We start from the raw sequence: 22,371 nt of genomic DNA on the forward strand, positions 1-22,371 counted from the left end.
TATTATGAGGAAAATCAGCTTATAGAAATTGAAGTTTTTTTTTGCATATACTAACTAATTTTAAAGGGTACATAGATATTGATCTAGCAACTCAACTTCTAGGAATCTATTCAGAGAAATACTGTGTGTGCAAAAAAAAGTGGAATTATTTTTCATGGGAAAATGGGAACAACCTGAAGTTCAATTGAAAACCGACCAAATCAATTTATGGCAGATCTGTAAATGCTATGTACCTCATGCAATGAACAGACATTTGTGTTGATATGGGAAAAAGTCCTCAAAGAAAGGGTGGGAATTGGAGATGAACAGTATGACCCTGCTGTTTCCTGTTCTTTTTAAACTGATAGGTTTTGTTTATGCTGGAAAAAAAAGACTGGAAAGTTAAAGACCAGTAAATGAGTTTAATTCTGATTTTAAGGCAAGATTTTTCCCTTTCTACGTTCTGTACCCTTAGTTGACTACATAGAAATTGCCTTAATTACCATCTCCATATAGCCTACCCTCTGGCCAAAGGCTCTCACCTTTCTCCAAATATTTCTCACTCCTCTCCTCCACAGCTATTAAGGTCACTCCTCTCTGGAATAACTTCCCCTAAATACCATTTAATGGAATCCTGACAGACTGTGTAAACGTGATCTCTTCCAAGGAATTCCCATTTCTTATATTTTAGAGAATTCTCATGTGTAAATACCTATTACTCCTTAGGTCTTTTACAGGCATTTGCAAACCATTCCAGTTACAATCTCATATCTTAGCTATCTATGTCGGGGTTTTATGTGTTTTCCACTTATTAGGTAAGAGGCTTCTTGTGGGGGGAAAAAACCAAGATTTACTCAGTTTTCCGTCCCTTACAAAGCTCAACATAACAGATGTTCATTTCAGCCAATGTTTGCTGAACTAATGGGGCATTTTTTGCAATTCAATATGTAGGCTGCTAATAATTTAGAAAGAGACCAAATGAGTCACCATTTTATTTTCAAAATTTTATTTATATAGATTTTTCAGAATTTTTACAAGATAAAATTCCAAAGCTTAAAATCAGATATTTTATAATCCATCACAGCTAAGTATGGAGAAGAGAGTTCAATCATTTTGAGGAAAAGCTTTCATAACTGTGCAAACATGAATATTTACAATATTCTTTAATATACAGATAACATAGCATATTTAAATGTAAAAAAATAGCTTAAATCATTATATTTTACTTGAGAACATTCCAAATTTCAAACTAATAAAAGAAATCCATAAACACTGATAACATTTGGGGAAAACAACATCAAGTTTATCAATAATCACAGTAAACTTACATATAATACACAATTTACATGTCAAATACACAAATTTAAAGGTCTGTGAGCAATCTGTTTAAATCATGCTATAATCTAAATACTACTTTAGTATTCACTGGATGAAACAAATATTCTGTTGTAACCTATGAAACAGGAATACAAACTATGAAATCATACTTAACAGACCTTAAATCCTAAGAGGCTACTCTAGGAAAACTCAAAGATAACAAATCAGGCATTGTCCCCTAAAGTTCTTATGAACATATTCTTAAAAACACTCAAAGGAAGAAAACAAAAAAGAGCCTAGATATACTAAGTTATTTTACCTTCTCAAATTTGGTTTGGTATAGAGCCCCAGGCATAATTATAGCTTTTGTGCATTATTTTGCCTTTCTCCTGATTTAAGGGGTAACATATTTATTCTGTCTTGTTCCAGAAAAGATTCAAGGTAGCTTAAAAGGTAGATTCAGAAGATACCAGAAAGCACAAATTACAGGTTAAATGAAAAAAGAGAGAAAGCAGAGTTTGGGGGGAATAGTACACATAAAACTATTTCAAAAAAGGTCAGGAATTAAGCTAAAATATATTACATTATCCTCCACAGTGATTTTCTGGAAATACTGCAAGATATGGTATTAACTTGTAAGAACACTACTAAGCTATGGTAAACTCAAGGTGCAGGTCAAATTTCCTTCTTAAATTTTCTATGAACCCTGAGGGAGCAGATAATTAAAATGTATATGCTTTTCTCTTTGTGCTTGGGTGAATTAAGTTTTCCTAAATGTCGTAATACGAGACTTTAGATTTAGTCTCTAGCTATTGAGAAAGGGGAGTGTAGGTGAAAAAAAAACTAACTGTGGGCACCCTGACTTCATTTCTACTCTGAAATCCATCAGTTGGATACCTGCTGCCTGCTGATGACTTGAGGACCAGTAGCTACATTCCAAGTGGTCATGCCCTATGGCTCTAGTGTCGGTTCAGGACAAAGCATCAGTCTAGGGCATCCTGACTAGCAACGCCCTCAGGTCCTACAGCTCGCAGCTCATGAGGGCCCGCACAGACAGGAAGCAGCTGGAAAGCAGGAGTGCTGCTCAGGTGGGCACGCTGAGGCCACAGTCTCCTCGGCTGCCCAGACAGCTGCAGAGACTCTGACCCGCTCTCAGTCTGCAGGTCACACACCTAACCCCACTCCTGTCGGGGAGGAAAGTCCTGCAGAGGAGGCTGGGTCAGCATTCATCAACTTCTGGGAAATATGAATGGGTCTGTTCATCTCTGCTCTTCAAGCCCTGCTTTCAACAAATGACAGAATGCTTTCAACCTATATGCTGACAGGTAAGAAGTGCAGTGGGGATGAAGAAAAGGGCATGAGGGAAATGATGAAAGGAAAGATGGCAGGATATATGGTTTTAGTTTCAAAACTATAGAGTAAGGATCATTAACAAAAATATGTACCTGAAAACTCTTAACTTCTGCCTCCAGTCTTTCTCTGAGGATGAATGGTCCCAGGTAATACTCCTATGCTTTGGTCAAGTCAGTAAAGAACTAAGTGCAAGTCTATAGATCTAACGCCATGGGAACTGCAATCTTCTTGGCTGCAGTGGCAAAATACCCTAGAGTTTGTGAGGTAGGTTTTTATAGGCAGTCATTGCCATTTTTCCAATGATACCCTTCAGAATATAGGGAGGGCCAACTTACTATCAAGCACCATGCTTCAGGTACACAATACTTTTTAAAGGCCCATGAAAATGCTTTCTTTTAGATTCAGAAGAAAAAATATGAATGTTTAGATTGAGGGACATATTTACATATAATAGTAAATTCACGTTACACTTTTAGAATTCTTTTTCTTCATTTTATACAATTGTAATATATTAATTTTTTTTTAACAGAAGAAGAAACAAGGCCCATGAAAGTCATAGTGCAGCTTTGAATAGAGGGTCAATAATGGAGGGTGAAGGAGAGTCTGATCTTGATCTTACTCCACTGATTTTCTTTACTTAAATGTTACTTTGGAATTAGTAGAGAGTTAAGTCTAATAGTGGCAAAGCATGAGTATCAATTACCACTAGCCAAGCTGGAAAAAGAAATAAAAATTAAGTTCATTATTGTATTGTCATTATGCAACAGTAAGAGCCAAATCGGGATGACTTGGACATGTTCAAGTCCTCTCTCCTGTCCTGTAAACATTACCACCAGAGGTAGGTTTTCTGCTGGCTCTGCCTCCTGAAGGTCCTGAATTACACTGCAACTTAGTTCTAGACTTCGGTGCTTTTCCAAGGCCCTGGCTCCAACTACCTAGCCCATGGCTGGCAGTGACAGGAATGTGGGCACCTGCAGCTGCAAAAATGTTTTAAGGATATTATCAGAGAAAAAAGCAAGCAGGGAGAATGAATGCCGGACGGGCGGAGGAAAATAACAGACTGTAATGTTCTAATATTACACAGTCCAAAAAAAAGGATTTATACTAAAATGTTAACTATAGTTTTCTTAATAGTAGGATCAAGATAGTTTTATTTTATGCTTCTGTTAAAGAATATTTTATGAGATAAATGTACTCTACCACCAGAAAATCCACTAAGTAAATATTATTTTAAAAATTATGTTCTTAAAGCTTTAAACTCAGAAGATTGCCACCTTTGAGCTCCTCATGGCATGGCTTGTTAATAATTATGGTTAACTAGTGGTGTGCAGAGCACCTCAACTTGAAAACAGAACTTTTAATGATTTTCACTACTTCCCATCACCTAAACTTATCATTACAGGGAAATGCCAATCAAGAAAGTTAATTAATATGAACTTTCTAGGATCTGTTCCCAATGTACAATGAGGAAAATATGTCAAAAGGAAGAGTACAAAGGAATGGATTGCCAACTTCTGTAGACTCAGACTTTCTGCTCTTGGAAGGAGATACTAAATCACAGAATTTAGATTTTTGAATTACAGGTGAAGAGTGTGAAGTCCAGACAGGTTATGTGATTTGATCACTGTCATACAGTTACACATACAGCAAAGCTGGTAACAGAATTATAGTAAGAACTCAGGTTTCCTATTTTTTGGTCTACAGCTGTTACATCCCTGGTCCCAAAAGTAATTGCTTTATGTTATGTTGCATTGTTAATCATAAATGCATGGAGAGAAATAAAACACTACTAGTTTTCTTTTAAAAACATTTGTTAATTTGGGAAATGTACCATCTCAAAATATAAAGTTCCAGGTGAGTAGTCCAATAATTAGAACAAACCATAAGATCTTAGACCTAGAATGCCAAGAAGATAATTTAAACCTCAGTTACACAAAAGAATTTAAGCCCAGATAAAGTAAACTATATCCCCCAAAACCACAAGGTTGAGTCAAAGCCCAGGTCACCTAAAACTGGCTCACTGCTCCTTCCAATACTGCTATATTCTTCCTGGGCTACTGATTATTACAACCAAGAAAGGTAAAAAGACAGAATCATACCCAGATTAGATATAATAAAACTATTATTAATAAGAATGTTTGTAAATAATTCTATATACAATCTATTAGGATCAATCAGGCAGCATGATTGCTAACTTTTATCTGAAAACGTACTTAAATGTAAATCACAATTTTGAGTTTTGCTGTTGTTTGAAGATGATGCAGGACTTTTCAGTGTCTCAGGCTCATGCATCTGAAGATAAATTCTAAATGTTTGAAATTCCCTAGATCAGGGGTTGGAAGATAAAGGCCAGCAACGTGTTTTTTGTGAGGTTCATGAACTAAGAATGGTTTCATATTTTTAAAGTGTCATACAAAACTATAAAGGAGAACATCTGATAGAGACAGAATGAGTGCTGCAAAGCCTGTTACTGACTAACTGCCCCTTTATATAAAGTCTGCTGATCTATGATTCAGAAAATATATGAAAGTGGGCTGAATATGCCTGGAAGGCATTTTTGTTTTTAAAATTATATCTCTGATTTATTTAAGCTTTTTTTGTAATTTTTTCCTTTTTAGGAAAAAAAAAATTCTAGTTTGAAGGGAATGTTACCTGTGTTCCAGTAAAATGAAGTTTTATTACACACGCTAATACAAGTACTAATGTAAGGTGGTCATATAGTTGAAACTAATTATTTGATGTAACTGAAATAAACACAAAATGTTTCAGATAACTGAGAAAATGGCATATCCTGGAGTATTGCTGCTATAAAATAAAATGGAAGCAAGTACCTGTAATTAAAAAACCAAAAATTTGATTCTCTCATTTGGGTCACTTCTCTATTTTTAAGATTTTTCTCCTTATGCTCCACAGCTATCCCTAGCATGTTAAGATTTATTAAACCAGTAGTTCTCAAACATGTTAATTACTTTAGTGATCATCCATTTATATCTCATTTGCAACCATAAACAAATCTCACCAAAACACATGGAAAGAAGGCAAGTGTTCCTAATGAGACATGAGATACCAAAAATGGGATGACGAGTTCAGGGAGAAATACACATTAGAGACATATTTCACTTATCGCTCTGATACAACAGTAAAGCAGACTGCCATTCAGTCTACTGCATTGCTTACTGGCCATGGTAGGACTGCAGCTCTGCAGCAGACCCTGGTCTGCAGAGCACTCTGGTAATCACTATATGAAAACAAGTCTTTAGCTCTCTTGTCATATGACTTACGTGGCAAAATCTGAATTTTGTGAATTTTTAGAGAAAAATATCAGCCCTTGTGTTGGGAGATCTGTGCATCTCGATGGCTTGAGAGCCTATCTCCTTCCCCAGATTGGGGAAGTTTTCAGCAATTACCTCCTCAATGACGCTTTCTATCCCTTTTTCTCTCTCCTCTTCTTCTGGTACCCCTATTATGCAAATATTGTTCCTTTTGGCTTGTTCGCACAGTTCTCTCAATAGTCTTTCATTCTTAGAGATTCTTTTTTCTCTGTGCCTCAGCTTCTCTGTATTCCTCTTCTCTAATTTTGATTCCATTTACTGTCTCTTCTACTACATCTAATCTGCTTTTAAATCCCTCCATTGTATGTTTCATTTCAGATACGGAATTTCTTAATGACTGAATCTCCGTCTTAAATTCGTTTCTGAGTTCTTGAATATTTTCCTGTACCTCCATAAGCATGTTTATGATTTTTATTTTAAACTCTCTTTCAGGAAGACTGGTGAGTTCCGTTTCATTTGGCCCTTTTTTGCTGTTTTAGGGTTAGTTGTATTAACTATATTTTCACACTATCTGTGGTTTTAGGAGGAGTTCACTGCCTCACCTCTCACACTGCCATCTTGAATCCTCTTAGACAAAAAATAGAGAAAAATATCAAATATGTGTCTCTGTTAACTAAATTACAACAATTATCAAGATTATAACTCTGGAAGCAGGACCTACTATGTCAAGATTAAAATGTCTTACTTTAAAATAATTACATTAATAATTCCTTTGGACCCACAGTGCAATTCTCTTCAGGGACTCCATTTTCTTCCTTGCATTTATAATTGGAAAGAAATAAATTTTCTATCTGAGTTAAGAATTCTTCAGCGATGAAGCAATTGGTCACGCTGCTCAGAGTTTTCCTCAGACACTCCAAAAGCTAGTTGGAAAGAAAAGTTCTATATTTAAATAAACAAAAAGCATAAGACAGTCTGTATTACTATCGTTAATTTATCCCTTTCCAAAGCTCAGATTTTCTAATGCTCAAATGAGACACATTCTCTTTATATGTGCCTGAAGATAAATTTTTGTTCAATAATTATACAGCTGGAGTGACGGAAGCCACTGTTGACAAATGCTGAGGGTAGTTCCTTTATCATTTTATGTAAGACAGACCTGAGACCGTAAGCATGATGCTTTCCACTTTGGCCAAATTTGTGGCTTTGTTTCTCATTTTACATTTTCAAAGTGAAATAATCCTGTAGGACAGAAGATCCATGTACAAACACAGAACTCTACCATTTCAAATTAGGATGCTACAGTCTATTTCTTGGGAAACATGCATATTACTCTTCCAACAGAACAAAGAGAAAGTGGCTAGTATAGGAGGGGGTAAAAATTATTAAAAAGAAACAGTACGCTTGTATTTCTATTCCCAAATTGTTACCAAATAATAAAAAGAAAGATAAATGTTGCCAGTCTACTGATCTTAACTTATTGTACTCATAGAAAAAAAAAGGAAGTAAAATAAAAGAATTCAGGACTCTTATTTTCTACCAGAAAGTAAATAAAATGACCATTTAACTTTGTTAGATTTATACAACCATTCCTAAAAATGATTAATTGTTAAAACTTGGAAACATGGTGCTTTTGAATTTAATAAAATGAGAAAAATGTTCTCCACTGTGTACAATAATAATCTAAGAAATTTATCATCCAGCACTGACAAATTTATTATAAAATAGAATTATTTCTATATGCAAGTGTGGGCAACAAAACAAATTACTAATTATCTCCTAGAAATTAATTTTAGAAAAGAAAAGAAAAAGTAATAAAGGAACTACACAGAAATGTATCCACAAAGCATTAGACATCATGGGAAAATCACTGAGATGAATGGCCTTAGAATCCATGAACAATGGAACCAGTAAAAATGAAGGAAGCTTACTTTCTGTAAACAAGTCAGGTCAGAATCCCGGCGAAAAATTTTATCCATGGGAACGCTACTGTTGGAAGAAATATGGAAACAAATTGATGAGTCAATTATGATAAACTAATCAGTTTTATAATAAACGATCACTGATGCCATATGTCACAATTTTATAGTTAACTTAGGTTTTCTCTAAAACATAATTTAATGAGAAACACTGCAGATGTGCAATCATCTCAAACCATAGCACATACCTACGGGACAGCCTGTATTTTTCTATTATCCATCTTGTCTTTTCAAATACTAATCCCCATCGAGGTTCCTCTAACATCTGTTGTACTTCAAATTTGTAAGGTAAACCTAGAAGAGCATAAAGAAGCACATTTTTATCAACTACTTCTTAAATCTCCAATATTCTTTTAATTATTAAAAATTCCCTGCTGTGTTTTCAGAACAATAGCTTGGCAGACCAGCTGAACAACACCTTAAACATAGTGGACATTCATTATATATTTATTGCCTGGCTGAACTTGTTCCATCAACATTAATGCCAAGCAATTAATAACAACATGGAGAAGTGTTATTTATATACCAACTCTATGCAAGGAACTGAGAGAAGTAGGATGATCATATAATTATCATCCAAACCAGGAGAATTTTAAGTGAAAGGGAGCACTATTAGTAATTGTGTCAGAACCACAGGTTAAAACTGGGACTGATATAGGCAAATCCAGACATACTCTATCCCAGTGATTTTTTTGTACACAGTTTATTAAGCTTACAACACACAATATACAGCTATATTTGGTATTAAGAATATTTTTCTAAGTTAAAAAACTGGCAATAAAACTGGTAAAAATTTCCTTTTGTACTATTTTTATCCACTAGAATATCAGAAAAAAACTAATCACTAAATATATTTCCTGCCAATTACAAGTACAGAAAATAATTAACCATTAGAGACAGTTTAAAGTAGGATTTGGTATATACATAACAGAAAGGGAGGAGGAAAGAAGGGAGGAAGGGAGGAAAATAGACAGGACCAAGTTAAAGGTACTTTAACACAAGGTATCCCATGGCTTCTAAGAATCTTAAGTCTTGAACCAGAGGGTTTCCAAGTGAAGCAAAGTGAGGCTTAAGATCTAATAAGCCATGTTGGTAATGGTCATTTGAGAGGCACTTCTGCCCAACACAACTTTCTGCAATGAGAACACTAAGTACTTGTGCACTGTGCAGTGGTGGCTTATGTGAGCATCCAGCAGTGTTCCTTTTAATCCTGTCAAGAGATTCTTTCCCCTGTATGCAATGGTTTCTTCATATGCATGTCCTGGTCTGCATCTTGCTACATACTGCATTAGTACCATAAATCCAAACAAGTCTCTGGAGTCTCCTCTCTGTGTGGTTCTCTGCTCATGTTTTGCAAATTTAGTTGCCTGGGTCTCCCTGGTCTCCCTCTGTCACCTCCACTCCGTGTGTCCAGGCTCTGGGTGGGTTTCTCCTCCTTGTTCCACACCTGAGAACTCTTGTCAGTAAGCTAATGATGTGTGTTCCCCTCATTCGTTTCCCATCTCTCAGCAAACATATCCCTTCACTGCCTGATGGTATGTCCTAAATATAATAATTTAGATATTTTTCCAGGTTACTGGTTATTCAAGGCAGGTACCTGTTACTTCATTTAGGCCAGATGCGGAATTCTAGGAACTGAATTTTAAATTGCATTTAATTCTAATTAAACGGATACATGTGGCTAGTAACTACTCTATTAGACAGTATCAGAGTAGAGGGACACTCTTAAAACCTAGCAGAGCATGAAATTAAGAAATGTTTTAAATTGAGAACAAGTTGACTGTGATTCCTCCTGTTGGATCTTTTTGTAAAATTATACTGGGCTATAAAGATGTACGCTCAAAATGGGCATTCTGGACTAAAGTTAATGTCAATGCCATTCATCCAATTAAAACTTTACAGAGTGCTGACCACTTCCTAGGTATAAGACAATCGATCAGGAGACACAAAGACAAAAAAAACATAGCTGCTGCTCTTCGGGGCTCACAGTTTAGTGAGACACACTAAACAGTTAAATTACATCACAAGACAAAAGCAACCATGAAGGCAGGAAACAAGTGTTGCACAAAGAACAGAGCAACTAACAGTAAATGACATGGGGTGCATTGGGGTCTGCATGACATCACGAGTGACAAATGTGTCACATATGAGAGACATCATTAAGAATGAAGAAATTCACTTGTTAAACATGCATTCATTTAGTGCCTACTTCATGCCAAGCCTTGTGCTACAAATTTGAGGATAGAAAAACAAGTACAATAGAGTATCTACCTTCATGGAGTTCATGAGCTAATGGGAAAGGGTACATTGTGCAGTGACAGTATCCACAGAAGACAGTGACCTAGAGTAGACAGGGGTAGTAAGATGGAGAAGAAAGAATAATATACTAGAGATGTTGACTGTTTCCTCCCATCTTTTCCTTTCTGTCCATGCTCCCTTCTTACATTCCCTTACTTTACCTAGTCGACTACACTAATTTCCCATCCAGCCAGAGCTGATTGGGCTACAAGAAGACATTACCCTTAAAAGAACCAAGTCATATGATGGGGTAAACCAACCAAATTCTTTCTTGAGAGAGAATGCAAACTCAGAAGTAAAAAAAAAAGGCATGATTAAGCTTATACCAAGAGGTCACAGACAGTGTAGTAGGGTGGTCATTTTTCTTTTTCTTTTTCATTTGAATACCATTGCAGAGAAAACCATCTGCATTTATCAAAAAATTTTCATGAGAACAGAGAGACTGTCTATTTTGCTTATTGCAACGTCTCCAGTACCTAACACACACACCACTTGGCTATAACTTTTCTCCACACTGAAACCCTCTGGTCCAGTGGCCATGGTAACAAAAGGATACTTGAATCTAGTATACCATAAAAGGGAAAGGGGTTGGCTGCACTACACAGTATCAAACAGTGATACACTAGTTGAGGGCACAAACTTTTCCATCAAATAGTTTTGCACAGTTGAAAATTCTTTGATTTGTAAGATTCAAAGAATTGAAGAAAGAAATAGGATGAAGTTGTTTTTGTTGAAAACTTACGGTAAGAGCCATTTGGGCTAATTTCATCACTTATAACCAGGCAGGTAATCTGGGAATAAGGTAAAGGATTGCTTCGATTATAAGGACTAACAATCATTCCAATGAACTTTGCACCACCTCTGGAAAAGTAACTCTACAATTAAAAGAAAAGTATAATTAGTTTCAACTACAAACACTTTAATATCAGTATTTACCCACACTAACATATTCAACATCTAATGGAGGAAAAGCAAACTCAAAGAGTGTGTTAAAAACTTCAAATCCAAAGAGCAACTAAACGAAATGTATATATTCATTCCACACTCTAAATTTTTCAGGCCAAAATATGTTCAACCTAACCTGAAAAAGCCCTTATAGAGATTACTTGGCCTGAAAAATCTTCATTTTCCATGAATATATTTACAAATCATATTCATTACCCTTTGGTGGTAATCTTTATCAATATGGTAATAATTTACAGTTGCTTATAGCAAAAATATTCACATAACACAAAACTGCAGAGTGAAACTGTTTTTACCAGATGCAAAATATATTATGTTTCCGATTATATTAATTGTTCCAAGTCCCTGTTGTAGTTGTTGTCATCAATTTTTAAACTCTGGAAGTAATTATTACTGTTAGTTTGATAGCTTATTTGTATTACACAAAATAGCTGATTTTCCAAGTGTTTAAAACATTTATTCCTCTTGTAATCAGAAAAAAATGCAAGTTATTTCAAAACTGCAGATGCAAGAAGATTATAAATGCAATACTTTCCTAGAACTGTTTATTTATTTAATAGAGAGCAATGAAAGGGGAGAGAATATGCATTATTTCAGATTACGTACACAGAAGACCTATAAACACACCTGGTATTTGGCTTGAGTATCAATATCTCGTAAGGAAGGATTAGGATCAAAGGCAGGATGAGAATGATACCATCCGATAACACTATAGCCTCTTACAGCCAAGGTTTCTGAGGCCTGTGTTTGTGAGACAGGATCCATCTCACACTGCAGTCCTGTACTCAGACTGTTACATGGTTCTGCTGCACAGACCTATAAAGGATTAATTCTTTTATGATTACATGGAAATCCAGGTAATTACTTTATTTAGTTCTTTCATACACAGATACAGAAACTTTTCAAAGCCAAGTCTTCTATTTGACTATAATATAGGCAGGTTTTAACTTAAAATGAATTATACTCCCAAAGTGTGACTGTATGCTAGAAACTCAGAATCCATTTTTCTACTCAAACAATGTTATATTGACTGCTTGTTTTCCAGGTCAGCCTGTGTACATGGTATCTGTACGAACACAGTCTTTCAATGACGCCTATTATTTATAATAATTTCAAAACAATGATGTGTACCAAGTTTCAACTATAAGGTTAGCACATGTTTCCTGGCCTCTGAGGAGTGGTAGCTTTTTACTGGTGACGGCAATGAGGAACCAAGGCCTGGTAGTGTTTCCTTTCTTGGTGGTGAGAGGAAACAGGTGCTTAAAATACAGAATGTCAAGTCACTTCTGGGAATATATAACGTCCTATAACAACGTTCTATATTTGCATCATAGATAGAGTCTGTATTTTAAATATATCCACTGGAATCTACAAAAATATTTGGTATGGTAGCAGGACTAAATAATTTTTAAAAATTTTAAAATAACTTACTTCAACTATCTTATCAACTTCTGAGTATCTTCCTCCTAACAGACCAATCACTTCTGCCATAGAAACATGAGCATGCTAAAAAAGAAATACAGGATAGACTTAGCCAAAACATACAAACCCACCGGACAAAAAAATCAGAATAAAACTCACTTATAACAGAAGAGTCATTTTAAGTTTGGTAACTATGCTTTTCTAAAATAAAGTAGCATAGTAGAGGAACCAGATGCTAGGCTCAGTGCACAGAGACTTAGGATTTCAGATCTGCCTTCACTGCTAGCTGAGAAAGCTTTGAACCAAACATTTAGAAATTCTAAGATGCCATTTTTTTCATTTACAGAATGAAGATACCATTTGCTTTCCCTATTCAGGAAAGGTATCATAAGAACACAAAATAAATTTCACTCTGGGTCCTCCTATAGAAAAACACTACAAATAAACACACAACTATTGGAGGCCTCAGTAGTTTAAACAATGAACCTCCAAATTATAGGAGTTGTGCTTTTTTGCCATTATCTAGAAGGCAGCAGGCAAAGGATACTAGAAAATGAAAATAGGGTTAATGATGACAAACAGTCTGCAAAAACTCACATTAATTAATTTTCTCTAAAATATGGAAACATGCAATTGTTTGGCTTTTCTCCAAAAGAAAAGACTTATTTTTAGATTCCTTGTAAAAGAGGATAGTTAAGATCCAAAATACACGTCTTCGATACTCTCTTAAGCCTGTAATAAAAATACACAAGAATAGAAATCAGAATAACTAAACACAATAGATTATCCTTACCAAATCCATTATTAAAAGTGCTTCTGAAGCCACTCTCACCTGAAATGGCTCCTGAAATATAAACAAAAAAAATGGGGGAGCATAAAAATAGAGATTTTGTTCTTCCTTACTGGAATGTCTATCCTTTTCTCCTTTGTCTATCATACCAAGTTCTCCCCGCAGATCATGACTCAGCACAAACCAGACTTTTTTCCCTTTAAATCATCATTCAAAATGCTAGCATAGAGAAATTGTCTTTTTTTCTATCTGTATCACTTATACAACCCTTAATGCACCTTCACTTGTCCAATCTTTTACACACATATACCTTGCACACAGAGAAAAAGAAGAAATATTTCATGTCTGTCAGGAGGACATTGCTTACAGTCATTCAGTGATGCACAAACAGTACCTGCTTTTCTTCACTGAAAAAATTACAAGGTATCAACTGGAAGGGATCAAATGAGCTGAAAAAGAAAAAGAAAATCATTTCTAATATAATCTCAAAATAAGATTAGCAAAGTAACATTTATTCAAATTTGAGAATATGTATCAATAACCTAAACTTAAATTCTGAGTGAGAAAAAAATGAAACTAGAAGAGTATCTTAGGACATTCCATATAACCCTTTTGAAAGAAATATTATTTTGAACTTGATTTAAAAAAATGGGAAATGACAGGACCTTTGGGAGAAAATAATTGTTGTTTTAATTTCTTTTAACACCTAAAGAGAACATTATAAATGGCTAGACATGTGTCATACATTGTAAACAGGTTTCAAAAAGTTCAATGAAAATACAACCGTATTTCCTGGCATGTGACAGAATGTTCAAGGAAGACAGAAATTTCTCAAAAATACTTTTGTCAGTACAACAGTCTCGGTACAGGGTAGGAACTCACTAAATATTTTTTGAATGAATAAATAATGACAGTTCTGCTAAAGAAACTAATGTATATGGGAAGTTTTATGGTAACTTGATATTTTAAAATGAAAAAGTAAAAAATGATGGGAAGAAGGCCACCTAAGCAAGGCTAGATATAAAAGCATGTGTAAACCTGAGAGAAATATTAGAGAGGTTTAACAAGTAAGGAATTAAGGTTTGAGAAAAATATTAAGAATAAAAAAGTTTTTTTTAGACTATGATCAGAGAAAGGGAAAAAACAAACAAGGAATATGGTCATGTTAACAAAACTGGAAAAATGCAGGACTATACAGTTCCTATTCTATCAGCGACTGTTAGCACCAGATCAGACCCTACTTTGCTGAATACTATATTCCAAATGCCCAGAACTGTACCTGACACATAGAAAGCATTCAAAAAGTATTTGCTGAATGAAGGTCTTCAAACCAGAAAGTACTTAATCAAATAAAAAGAAATCGGAGGCCAAGACAGATGAGAAAACAGCAAGAGACATGCATCCCACAGCGCCAAAGAACTCTGATGTGAAACCACTGCCAGGCTTTTTGAGGAGCTGTAGAGAACATGAAAGTTACTCTAGGACTAGGAAAAGGCAATTATTGGACTTATTTTCAAAACACGGAAAAGCAGACTTTAAAAGGAGAGGAATTAACAAGTGAAGAGGTAACTACTACTAATAATGGTTTCATGAAAGTAAGTCATGAAAATAAACCTAATTTTCATTTTTGATAGGAATGATCTGCTAGAAACTAGGAGACTCATTAAATTCAAATATATTTTGTCTGCATCTAAGCAAGACATCTGATTTCTCTTCTATATAAGATGAACAAATATTGGTTAACAGCAGTAATGTATAGCTGACTGAACAATAATATGTAAGGTTTATATTTACTTAGTTAAACATTTTAATCAATGATCAATGGTGGAAAAGGCAAGCTTACTGAAATTTGATTCAAAGCTACAAAGGCTGTTATAAGAAAAGTGGATCTGGATTCAAAAAGATTCTGACAACTGGAACAATGACTTGAAAATTATGATACATATGTGTCACATTCAGATTCAGAAAATAAAATGTCTGGATACTCTATGAGCTGTCCTAGCTTAGAAAGGTTGTATTTTTTGTACAGTTTATCTCATTTAATTTATTCTCACAATTGTTAAGTTTTCATTTTTATTTCAAGAAGGTGATAAAGAAAGTAATGGTTAGGAGTATGGATTCGTAAGCCTGAATGCCTCGGTTTAAATCACGCCTCCCCCATTACCAAGCACAGGCAGGTTATTCAACCTCTTTGTGCCTCTCAGCTTCCTCATGTATAAAATGGGAATGGCATTATTAACTACTGCATAGGGTTGTTGTGAGGATTACGTAAGTTAGTATGTGTAAAGTGCTTAAAATGTAGCTAACAGTGGTAGCTATAGTTACTTTTATAACTGAGGACCCAAGGCTCATAAAAGCTTTAAGTAACGTATTCAGGGACATACAACTGTTTAAGTATCAGAGCTCTTTCCACTGAAAATGACCTAGTGGCATTCCTGGATATCTTATTTTAAAAGGGACACTGACAAATTTAAAAAAAAATCCAAAAAAAAAATTTCTGAGAAAAACTTTTGCTCAAGGTATCCCAAATTGGTAATCAATGAAATGAAACATTTCAAAAATTTTAGCAGTATTTTTAAATATAATGCCAATATAATGTTGCTACAGAAGATACCTTTTGCATACATTTTCTAAATATTTGTGCTAAGTTAAAAAAATAAAAAAAGCACTTAAGTAACACTATACCTTTTTGTTGGTCTTGGCACTTTTGAAGACTTAACAGATTTGCCCTTTTCCTCTTCTCTTCTTCTTGCCAACTCCTCAGCAGAGAGATGCTAAAAACATAAAACAGCGGTGGGTCAGGGTCCATCAGCCATTAAGAGGCAGAATTAATTTTAAAAATACTCCTTTAAAATTAAAGGGGACACTAACAAATGGAAACTCATCCCATGCTCGTGGCTAGGAAGAATTAATATCGTCAAAATGGCCATCCTGCCCAAAGCAATATACAGATTTGATGCAATCCCTATCAAATTACCAGCAACATTCTTCAACAAACTGGAACAAATAGTTCAAAAATTCATATGGAAACACCAAAGACCCTGAATAGCCAAAGCAATACTGAGAAAGAAGAATAAAGTGGGGGGGATCTCACTCCCCAACTTCAAGCTCTACTACAAAGCCATAGTAATCAAGACAATTTGGTACTGGCACAAGAACAGAGCCACAGACCAGTGGAACAGATTAGAGACTCCAGACATTAACCCAAACATATATAGTCAATGAATATTTGATAAAGGAGCCATGGACATACAATGGGGAAATAACAGTCTCTTCAACAGATGGTGCTGGCAAAACTGGACAGCTACATGTAAGAGAATGAAACTGGATCATTGTCTAACCCCATACACAAAAGTAAATTCAAAATGGATCAAAGACCTGAATGTAAGTCATGAAACCATAAAACTCTTAGAAAAAAACATAGGCAAAAATCTCTTAGACATAAACACGAATGACCTCTTCTTGAACATATCTCCCTGGGCAAGGAAAACAAAAGCAAAAATGAACAAGTGGGACTATATTAAGCTGAAAAGCTTCTGTACAGCAAAGGACACCATCAACAGAACAAAAAGGCACCCTACAGTATGGGAGAATATATTTGTAAATGACAGATCCGATAAAGGTTTGAGATCCAAAATATATAAAGAGCTCACCCACCTCAACAAACAAAAAACAAATAATCCAATTAAAAAATGGGCAGAGGAACTGAATAGACAGTTCTCAAAACAGAAATTCAGATGGCCAACAGACACATGGAAAGATGCTCCACATTGCTAATTATCAGAGAAATGCAAATTAAAACCACAATGAGATATCACCTCACACCAGTAAGGATGGCTACCATCCAAAAGACAAACAACAACAAATGTTGGCGAGGTTGTGGAGAAAGGGGAACCCTCACACACTGCTGGTGGGAATGTAAATTAGTTCAACCATTGTGGAAAGCAGTATGGAGGTTCATCAAAAAACTCAAAATAGACTTTACCATTTGACCCAGGAATTCCACTCCTAGGAATTTACCCTAAGAATGCAGCACTCAAGTTTGAAAAAGACAGATGCACCCCTATGTTTATTGCTGCACTATTTACAATAGCCAAGAATTGGAAACAACCTAAGTGTCCATCAGTAGATGAATGGATAAAGAAGATGTGGTACATATACACAATGGAATATTATTCAGCCATAAGAAGAAAACAAATCCTACCATTTGCAACAACATGGATGGAGCTACAGGGTATTATGCTCAGTGAAATAAGCCAAGCGGAGAAAGAGAAATACCAAATGAGTTCACTCATCTGTGGAGAATAAGAACAAAGGAAAAACGGAAGGAACAAAACAGCAGCAGAATCACAGAACCCAAGAATGGACTAACAGGTACCAAAGGGAAAGAGACTGGGGAGGATGGGTGGGTAGGGAGGGATAAGGGGGGGGGAGAAGAAAAGGGGTATTATGATTAGCATGCATAATGGGGGGGGTGGGAGAAAGGGGAGGGATGTGCAACACAGAGAACACAAGTAGTGATTCTATAATATTTTGCTATGCTAATGGACAGTGACTGTAATGGGGTTTGTGGGGGGGACTTGGTATAGGGGAGAGCCTAGTAAACATAATATTCTTCATGTAATTGTAGAATAATGATAACAAAAAAAAAAAAAGAGAAAGAAAAGGGGGATTACTCCCTGATAGGATAAAACTAACTGCAAATCAATGATTAATGCATGCTTTACATATCCTTAATTTTGATCTTTTAAAGGGTGTCAGATGATCAGATATGGAAGTACATTTTTCTGATAATATTATTTTCTCTTAAAAAAAAAGAGCAGTTCCTGTGTGGTGATCTCCAATAGGTTCTTCACAATGGTATAAAGGTCATATCAAAGTGTGGGCAAAGGGTTTGTTTGTGTTTATACAGAGGATCAAAGCCTAATTTGGCTACCCAGAAAACGAATTAAGATACGATATGAAGAAGAACTTCCAACATCAACATCCTCTGGAAGAGTCATTCCAGAATATGATCATCAAAAAACTTCAGCAAAGATCCTGGCGCTGTTGCAGTTGTAGCTGCATTCATCCCACCGGTTCCTGGACTTGCCATTGGAATGAAGAAGGAGATATCTAAGCTGGCTTGTGCATACAGTAAAACAACAAATTTGACTGGATCTATACTGTCAGAACTCAACCAAGAATTAGAAGTGCAAGTTGCAGTGCTCCAAAATCGTGCGACTATAGACTATCTACTGTTAAAAGAACATATGGGATGTGAACAGTTCCCAGGAATGTGTTGTTTTAATTTGTCTGATTTTTCTCAAACTATTCAAATTCAGTTAGACAATATCCATCATATCATTGATAAGTTTTCACAAATGCCTAGGGTACCTAACTGGTTTTCTTGGTTTTACTGGATATGGCTGGTAATTGTAGGTCTGCTTTTGTTATGTAGCTGTATTCCTATTATGTTAATGTGTATACACAATTTAATTAGTAGTTTAAAACCTATACATGCTTATGTTACTCTACAAGAAGATATGTCAAAGAAATAATCAATCTTCCCATGTTTTCTTCTGTCTGCTACTTCTTTAGCTTTTCTTCTTCCTTCCTAATTACAACCCTTTAGTAGAATTCGTGCCTCATATAAAAAATTACCGAGTATCATAATTCTTCCAAGTGGTAACGATACCTCAAGACAAATGCTGGGCATAGAAGCCACAGGGCATAAATATGCAAAGAAGTAAAAAGCTAACCTTTTCAAACAATATTGCTTCTCTCTCAGTTACCAACTTTACATTTCTCTGTATGGCCCTGGAAGATGACTGGTTAGCCAGAGACGGGTAAGATTCCTCAAGGGAGGAACAACCTAAGACAGGCACAGTCACAGGGGGGCCATCAGGTGAGAAATTGGGGATCAACAGAGGTGAGGCTTAGAACCTCACCCCCCCTCTTTTGAGAGAAATCTTCTGCATCCGTGGATGTTTTGTTGCCCTTGTCTAGCTTGAATTGATACTTAGTCTATAGGCACAGACCTGATCATCTACATTTGCCCTCTTACAGCACTAAATTATGTTTTCTACCTTTATCTTGCATCTACCTACCACTTCAGCATTTTATTAAAATAATAATAATAATAATAATAATGGATGTGGGATTCACATATAAATCAAGTATAAAAATCAAACGAATAATCATATCTGACTTGATTGTTTATAATTCATTGTTATATGAAGCGTGATCAAAACCAAAAGTTTCTGTGATGACTGCCCTTGCACTGTTCACCATGTAAGAACTTATTCACTATGCAGAATTTGTTCACCATGTAAAACTTGTTCGTTATGCTTCAGAAGATTGGAGACTGTTGAGAATCAGGCTTGGGGTTGATTAATGATTGTGCATTGAGTCCCCTATACAGAATTTTATTGTTGTTAACAACTATTTGATCAATAAATATGAGAGATGCCCTCTCAAAAAAAAAAATGTGTTTGTTAAAACAGAAAAAAAAAATACTCCTTTAAAACCATATTAAGGGCATGTAAGAACAAGACTAAGTTGATGTAGATGTATCTCTGTCTTTCTACAAACAAACAGAAATGTTGGGTAATATATAAAAAAATTGTTCCAAAATCTATAGCCATACCAAACTTAAAATTTACTATTTCTCTTGACTTGCCCATTTTACTGAATAGTATGTCACCCATGTTTGAAAACCTCAGAATCACTTGAGTCTTTCCTGGTATTTAGTCACAAGTCCTACTGTGCTGAGTTTCCTTTCCCAACCTAGAGAAATCAGAGTAATGATAAAGAGTGCAGATTCTGGAGAAAGAACTCTGCCTGGCTCTGTAACTTGCTATCTGGGTGATGGTGGCCAAGTTACTGAAGCTTTCTATGCTTCAGTTTCCTTATCTTTAAAATGAGACCAATAATAGTAATATAATAATGGCATGGTGTTATTGTGAAGATTAAATGAGTTAATTTTATAAAGTACTGATAATAGTGTCTGACACACAGTACTATATAAGTATAAAATAAATCTTTCATTCCATTTCTACTAACATTGTTACACAGTAGCCCAAATGAACTATGGATCTTACCCAAAATATGTCCAGTATTTTCCTATGTCTATATACCCTTGCTTATGCCACTCCCTTGGGATGGAAGGCCCTCATCCACGAGAATCATTTTGAGATTCTCCTGCTCACTCTTCATATCACAGATGAAACAACACATCTTGTGTTAAAACTTCCCTGATGACATCCTTTGGGAGGACCTTATATTTCTTAGGATCAATCTTATGGAACTTACCATAATCTTATGGAACTTATCTCTCCTATCAGAAATCTAAGTTCCTTCTAGGCAGGAACCGTGTGTTACAAATTGGTGTGCCTAGATTAGTGCTCAGGTGGTTGGCTGGGGACAGGGAATGGGGAGAGAAGAAATAGAACTAGCATTTACTGAGTAAATGGTACATGCTGGACTTACTGAGTATGTATGGGACTGTTAAATACTTTATTTCATTTTTTCACTTAATTATCACATTAATCTTTGGAGGGAGGAATGTACACACACATTCAACATCTATGTTTCTAAGACCATAATTTTTATTAGTAGTAATAGTACTTTAGTATTTCTAATTCAACTTATGTCTAATGCTTAGGATATTTTAGTTGGTGTATCAGAACATGATTCAATAAATGTTTACTGATATGAATTGGGCACACTAATTTCCCAGCACCCTGGCAGATATTTTTGAGCCAAAGACCACAATACAGAGATAAATAATAAAAGTTTGGAGTATGACTTAAACTCCTAGTTAACTGCATCACCAATGCCTTCTACTCTTTTGTTTATTGGTGACTTCTAGACAAATTAAAAAGATAAAGAGTCCTATGTATGTATACTTATAAAATAAAATGTGTAATATATGTGACATTAAGATATACAAACATATACTGACAAAACAGCTTTCACTGATGAGCCATTTGTAAAGGTCAAAATTACCTCAAATGTCTGTCCTTCCAAGTCTTTTGCATCACACCAATTTCCCCATGGGTCTCGGACCCTACGCTTCCTTGTACGCTGTGATGAGATTAAAATAAAGCAAAGGTACACACAAGATTAACTTGGAGACATCACAGTACATTAACACACAAAACCAAAATGACAATTTTCTAAAAATCAACTAGTTTCTCATTTAAAATATTGTAATCCCTAATCAGCAACGCTTGACTAAATTTTATTTTATTAGTTTATGCTCAATAGTTATCACTCTGTTCAGAAATAAATCTGGTAATTTTCTTCATTTTAATTTCCTTTCACCATTTGGGTAATAAAACACTGAGACAAAAAATACTATTAAGACCAAAAGAACCACCAAGAAAACAAGTTCCCTTTCAACCACGTGTGGTAGAAAATTTGCAAGAACACATAGCAAAAGGTATAAATACTGAAAACTAGAAGCAAAATAATAACACATCAGTCTTAGGAAAATACTGCTTAGTTAATACAAATAATAAAAAATTATAAAGTTGGTTGACTGGATTATTAATACCCAGTTTTATAAACCTTAATAGTGAAGACTTTAAAATGGACCAGCAGCTAGAAGCCAGTGTATGAGTAGCATCATCTTCAGCAACTATATTTAAAAAGATCCTTTTTAAATAAATCTGTGTAGAAATGGTTTACGGCCTAAATACTCTGAGAAAAATACCCACTCTATCATCTATACTTGTTTTCATTTACCTCACCTACTACCAATTTAATCTATTTTATTAATATAGCCAATGAGATCACATGTAACTCTACATTTTAGGAAATTTGGATCCCTTGTTTTTAATTGAATTTTAAAATACTGTAAAACTCACTAACTTTCAATAATTAAACAATAAAGGATAAAATATTTAGGATAGCTATTCCAAAAAGCTGAATCTTAAGGATAAGAATTTAAAGCAAACAAAAAAATAACTGAAAGAGAAAAAAGAGCTTAACTTAGAGTTTTAAAGATATATTA

The 22,371-nt window shown here is 35.1% G+C and overlaps 1 protein-coding gene across 3 annotated transcripts in view; it reads right to left on the reverse strand.

Moving 5' to 3' along the window:
* Nucleotides 1–968: 968 nt before the first annotated feature.
* Nucleotides 969–22,371, reverse strand: part of MYSM1 (Myb like, SWIRM and MPN domains 1) — a 41,091-nt gene continuing 19,688 nt past the window's right edge. The window contains exons 11-20 of one of the 3 annotated variants that reach the window (XM_036911234.2): nucleotides 21,363–21,440; nucleotides 16,059–16,147; nucleotides 13,768–13,822; nucleotides 13,377–13,427; nucleotides 12,593–12,667; nucleotides 11,789–11,977; nucleotides 10,941–11,073; nucleotides 8,089–8,194; nucleotides 7,853–7,907; nucleotides 969–6,844 (exon numbers count right to left, since the gene is read on the reverse strand). In XM_036911234.2, the coding sequence (XP_036767129.2) occupies nucleotides 6,677–6,844; nucleotides 7,853–7,907; nucleotides 8,089–8,194; nucleotides 10,941–11,073; nucleotides 11,789–11,977; nucleotides 12,593–12,667; nucleotides 13,377–13,427; nucleotides 13,768–13,822; nucleotides 16,059–16,147; nucleotides 21,363–21,440 (999 nt within the window). In that variant the 3' untranslated portion in view covers nucleotides 969–6,676. Of the gene's footprint in view, nucleotides 6,864–7,852; nucleotides 7,911–8,088; nucleotides 8,195–10,940; nucleotides 11,074–11,788; nucleotides 11,978–12,592; nucleotides 12,668–13,376; nucleotides 13,428–13,767; nucleotides 13,823–16,058; nucleotides 16,148–21,362; nucleotides 21,441–22,371 lie in introns of all 3 variants that reach the window. The other 2 variants (XM_036911233.2, XM_036911235.2) reach the window with 2 other exon arrangements.

Source organism: Manis pentadactyla, chromosome 4, assembly GCF_030020395.1.
Source record: "Manis pentadactyla isolate mManPen7 chromosome 4, mManPen7.hap1, whole genome shotgun sequence".
In the NCBI taxonomy this organism is placed as follows: domain Eukaryota; kingdom Metazoa; phylum Chordata; class Mammalia; order Pholidota; family Manidae; genus Manis; species Manis pentadactyla.